Source organism: Myotis brandtii, unplaced genomic scaffold (assembly GCF_000412655.1).
Source record: "Myotis brandtii unplaced genomic scaffold, ASM41265v1 scaffold986, whole genome shotgun sequence".
Classification (NCBI taxonomy): Eukaryota; Metazoa; Chordata; class Mammalia; order Chiroptera; family Vespertilionidae; genus Myotis; species Myotis brandtii.
The window spans coordinates 2,295,396-2,299,571 of NW_005372102.1; the positions used below are offsets into that span (position 1 = coordinate 2,295,396).

General features: G+C 58.1%; 1 protein-coding gene across 1 annotated transcript in view; it reads left to right on the top strand.

Moving 5' to 3' along the window:
* NELFA (negative elongation factor complex member A) overlaps window positions 1-1,318 on the top strand; it is a 7,994-nt gene extending 6,676 nt beyond the window's left edge. Inside the window, exons 10-11 of the mRNA XM_014533489.1 lie at window positions 160-431; window positions 541-1,318. Of these exons, the coding sequence (XP_014388975.1) occupies window positions 160-431; window positions 541-825 (557 nt within the window). The 3' untranslated portion in view covers window positions 826-1,318. The remainder of the gene's footprint in view (window positions 1-159; window positions 432-540) is intronic.
* The last annotated feature ends 2,858 nt before the right edge of the window (window positions 1,319-4,176 follow it).

Genomic DNA, 4,176 nt, shown 5'->3' on the forward strand with positions numbered 1-4,176 from the left:
GTCCGGGAGCCTGGGGAGCCCAGGTCTCAGGGCTGACCATTGCCCAGGCCAGGCAGTGTGGGCAGGACAGTCACCACCAGGAGGGGCAGGGCCGGCACAGGGCTTGGGGGAGGGGTCCCCAACCTCCTGGCCCCTCAGCAGGCCTCACTGTGCTTACAGCCCCACCTTCCCGGGAAGCCAGCCGGCCCCCCGAGGAGCCCAGCACCCCGAGCCCTGCCCTGCCAGCACAGTTCAAGCAGAGGGCACCCATGTACAACAGCGGCCTGAGCCCAGCCACGCCCACACCCACGCCCGCGGCGCCCGCCTCACCTCTGACGCCCACCACACCCCCAGCTGTCACCCCTGCTGCCCAGGCACCTCCAGTGGCCATGGTGGCCCCACAGACTCAGCCCCCTGCCCAGCAGCAGCCCAAGAAGAATCTGTCCCTCACGGTAGGTGCCCGGCAGTGGGGGTGCCAGCGGTGCCTGGCAGGGCCTGCAGGTGGAGGGAAGCAGGACCTGGGCTGCGGTCCAGACACTCACCCCCCTGCCTGCACTGCAGAGAGAGCAGATGTTCGCCGCGCAGGAGATGTTCAAGACGGCCAACAAGGTCACGCGGCCCGAGAAGGCCCTCATCCTGGGCTTCATGGCCGGCTCCCGAGAGAACCCGTGCCAGGAGCAGGGGGACGTGATCCAGATCAAGCTCAGCGAGCACACGGAGGACCTGCCCAAGTCGGACGGCCAGGGCAGCACCACCATGCTGGTGGACACCGTGTTCGAGATGAACTACGCTACAGGCCAGTGGACGCGCTTCAAGAAGTACAAGCCCATGGCCAACGTGTCCTAGGGTCGCCCGCCACTGCTTCCGCCGGCGACAGGCTCCGAGGACACGGCTCTGGCTTCCGAGCGGCAGGCCTCCGCCATGCTGCCGAGCCCCGCCTCGTTCTCGGGGTGTTTTAGACTGATTTTTTAAGTTTTAAGATGGGTTACTTTTTGTGTGATCTAAGTCACTTTTTTGGATTCAATATTACATTTTTGAATGTTCAAGTTAACCAAAAAAGTTCTAACTTCCTAATTTTAGTGACAGCTCTGCCTGTTATAGACTTTTACTTTTTTATTTTTCTTAAATTCCATTGCCCTCGAGGTTGAGGGGACCAAAGGGGGGCCAGGCGGGGCTGAGAACAGGGTGGGGACAGGCTGCTGAGGCCGAGCTACACTCTTCGCCCACAGGTTTTCTACGCGTCTTTTGTACAGTTGTGAGCATTTGAGACCAGCCTCCGGGCACCTGTGTTCATTGTACAAACTACCTGAGTGATTAAAGTTTAGCTTTTCTACAGGAAGCCCAGGGCCATGTTTTGGGGGCAGCGCCCCCTCGGGGGTGGGGTGGGGTAGGGGTGGGGCCATGGGAGGCTCTTTAGAGGTGGGAAGAGCCAGCAGCTCGTCCCCGCTGACCACATCACCTTTAATGGGGACTTGCAACAACTTATTTTTAAAATTAAAACACACACAAACGTCGTTTCAGTCAGCTCTGCACTTGCTGTTCTGATGTCTGTTAGACTCCCTGAGACCAGCCTCTCCCCCTCGTCTGAGGCTGGGGCGTTGGAGGGCGTGCTGGGCGCCTTGCAGTGACAATTCAGACCAGAACTTCACGTTGCCTCCCATATAAAACACGTTTAAGAAAAAAGCCTTTCAAAGTTTTTAATACAAAAATATTCATACACAACTTTCCATTTTAAATGCTATTGGCAGTTCCCACATCTACATTTCAGTATATCCCCCCTAGAGGTGAACTTCAAGTTTCTGAGTCTATCAGAACCGATAGCACCGATGTTCCTAAGAGAAGCCCGGCCGTCAAGTCTAGACGCCAGGAGGCAGAGGCTGAGGTTTAAGTTCTGATCGTTTCACATCCCGACGGCACGTGGGCACCGTCACGGACACGCACGTATGTCAGACACCGCACCCCTGGGACTGAGAACGTGGCACTGACTCCGTGGAACAGGCTTGCCTTCCGCTTCTGACAAGGTCGTCCTGAAAGACGGGACACGGTTCTACGCCAAGATCAATACTTCAAAGGCGTCAGCACAGACCTGAGAGTGGGGCCCGGGAGGGAGGGCGAGCGGATAGACCTCCACGTGCTGGGGCACGTGCTGGGGGCCAGGCTGGCCTCCCCAGTGGTCACTGCTGAGGCGGACACGCTCCTGGGCCTTGCAGCTGGTGAGGCGCCCACCTTCCCGGGCCAGTGCCAGCCGGGCAGCTGTGACCACACTGGGCATGGGCTCCTGACACCAAGGAATCCTGAGGCTGGGCCGTTTTCACTTCGTTTCTGCTTCACATTAATGACAAAAGGGCTGGAACATGTTTGGAAAAACTGAAACCCCACCTGTGAGGCGAGTGCCCCCGTGGAGACAGCCCCGCGGCCCCAGTGGGAAGGCCCTCCAACGGCTGCGGCCCTGACCCAGCGATGGTTTTCTAACGTTCAAAGGTAGTGTTATCTGCTCATTCGCTTAACAGTTTTGGGGAAAAGGGCAGCCATACTGAAAATGATGTTTCTAGTATTTCCTTCAAGATGGTTTAAAACTTGGAAATATCAGTGACTCAATCACAAGATTTTACTGCTGTCAAATGTGGAAATAAGTTAATCTGCTCCCCAAAGTGCACTGCAAACCCAAGTCTGGGCCCTGACGCCCAGCAGGAGGCAAGGGTGGCGGCCTCTGCCTGCGCCACGCCCACGGCAGCTGCAGCCACCGCCCAGACCGCGGACGCCGCCAGGACGTAGGAGGGAAATGTGAATCAAGCCAGGGTTTTCTCAAGACAATTTAAAAGTTACGAACGAAAAACGCTCCGCAGTCCCATGTCGGTCAGGTGGTTTCCATGAGAACGAAACCCCACGTGCAGACGTGGTCGGGGGCAAAGCTCTGGGCTTCCCTTTCGGTTCTGTGGTGACTCTGCCCGAGGTCACGAGCGAAGGCCGGGCGACCAGCCAGGAAAACCACCCGTCAGCCTGGAGGCCTGGACCCCACAGCCCCCGGGAGCCACACGGTCTCAGTCTGACAGGCCCACCCCAGCTCTAGTCACAAAGCCGGGGGGTGGAGAAGGGCCCGGGAGAGAGAGGGCCCCCCAGCCACGCGGGACCAGCTGCGAACCCTGCAGAGCATGGGCCTTCGTCAGAAACGTGCCCGCTGCGTGTTCCTGCCCCACCACGCCGGGGGCAGCAGGCTCCGGCGCACACGTGTGCCTGGCGGATGCTCCCTCTTCTTGGGGGGTTCTGAGCCCCAGGGTGGAGAGGGACTCCAGGAAGAAGAATCGCATCTTGCAGAGAATGCAGTACTTTCCAGAAGTTTCTCCGGGGTCGGCAGGTGGTGCCCTGGCCGAGCACATCTGACCGGCACAGCTGTGTTCTGCGAACAGACCCACAGAGCGAGAAAGCGGCCACGACTCCGCGTGCCAGCTCTAGCCTCGCCTCTCCTCAGGCCCCGGAGAGGGCCTTCCCCGAGAGTCACCACCAAGCCACCACGCAGCCGCACCCACCAAAGCCACACCTTGGCCGGGAGGACTCAGGGTCACGTCAGTAAATACACGATTCAGTCGGTGGTAATTGTGAAACAAGTTTAGCAAAAATATATTGAGAATAAAATCCAGAAACGTAAAGAAACGCCAAATGAAAAGAATGTACAAAGTCTTTCCCCAGGTGTTGGTAAGAGCCAGGGCGGTGGAGACGCCAGCGAGCCGGGCTCCGAGGAGGGAGCTGCTCTCTGAAGGCTGACAGGGCAGGGACCTTAGTTCAAGTCCGCAGAGAGCAGACGACCCGGGGAGCTAGCACAGTCCCATCGCCACCCTGGGCCAGCTGTGTGCTACGATGAGAAGGGCACTTGGAGAAAAAATTTCACATTAGTACAATTCAGCTGGTTCATCAAAATCACGGATTCCGAGGACTCCGGGGTCTGAGCCCCAACAATTCAGAAAAAACTATGCTACAGGTTTCGGGGGAGATAAAAACATTGCATCTGTCAATCATAACTTTAACCTAAAACCAGAGGGAGGGAAGTCGACATTCTTGGCGATTCAAGTAGCTGTAATGCTGTGTCGTCCTGGGCGTTGGTCCCAGGCGCTCCGAGCCCCGCGGCTCAGGCGGTCAGTGCAGACGCAGCGGGGCTGCCGATGGCTCAGTGGTGGAGGCGCTCCCTCCCGAGAGGCCTGC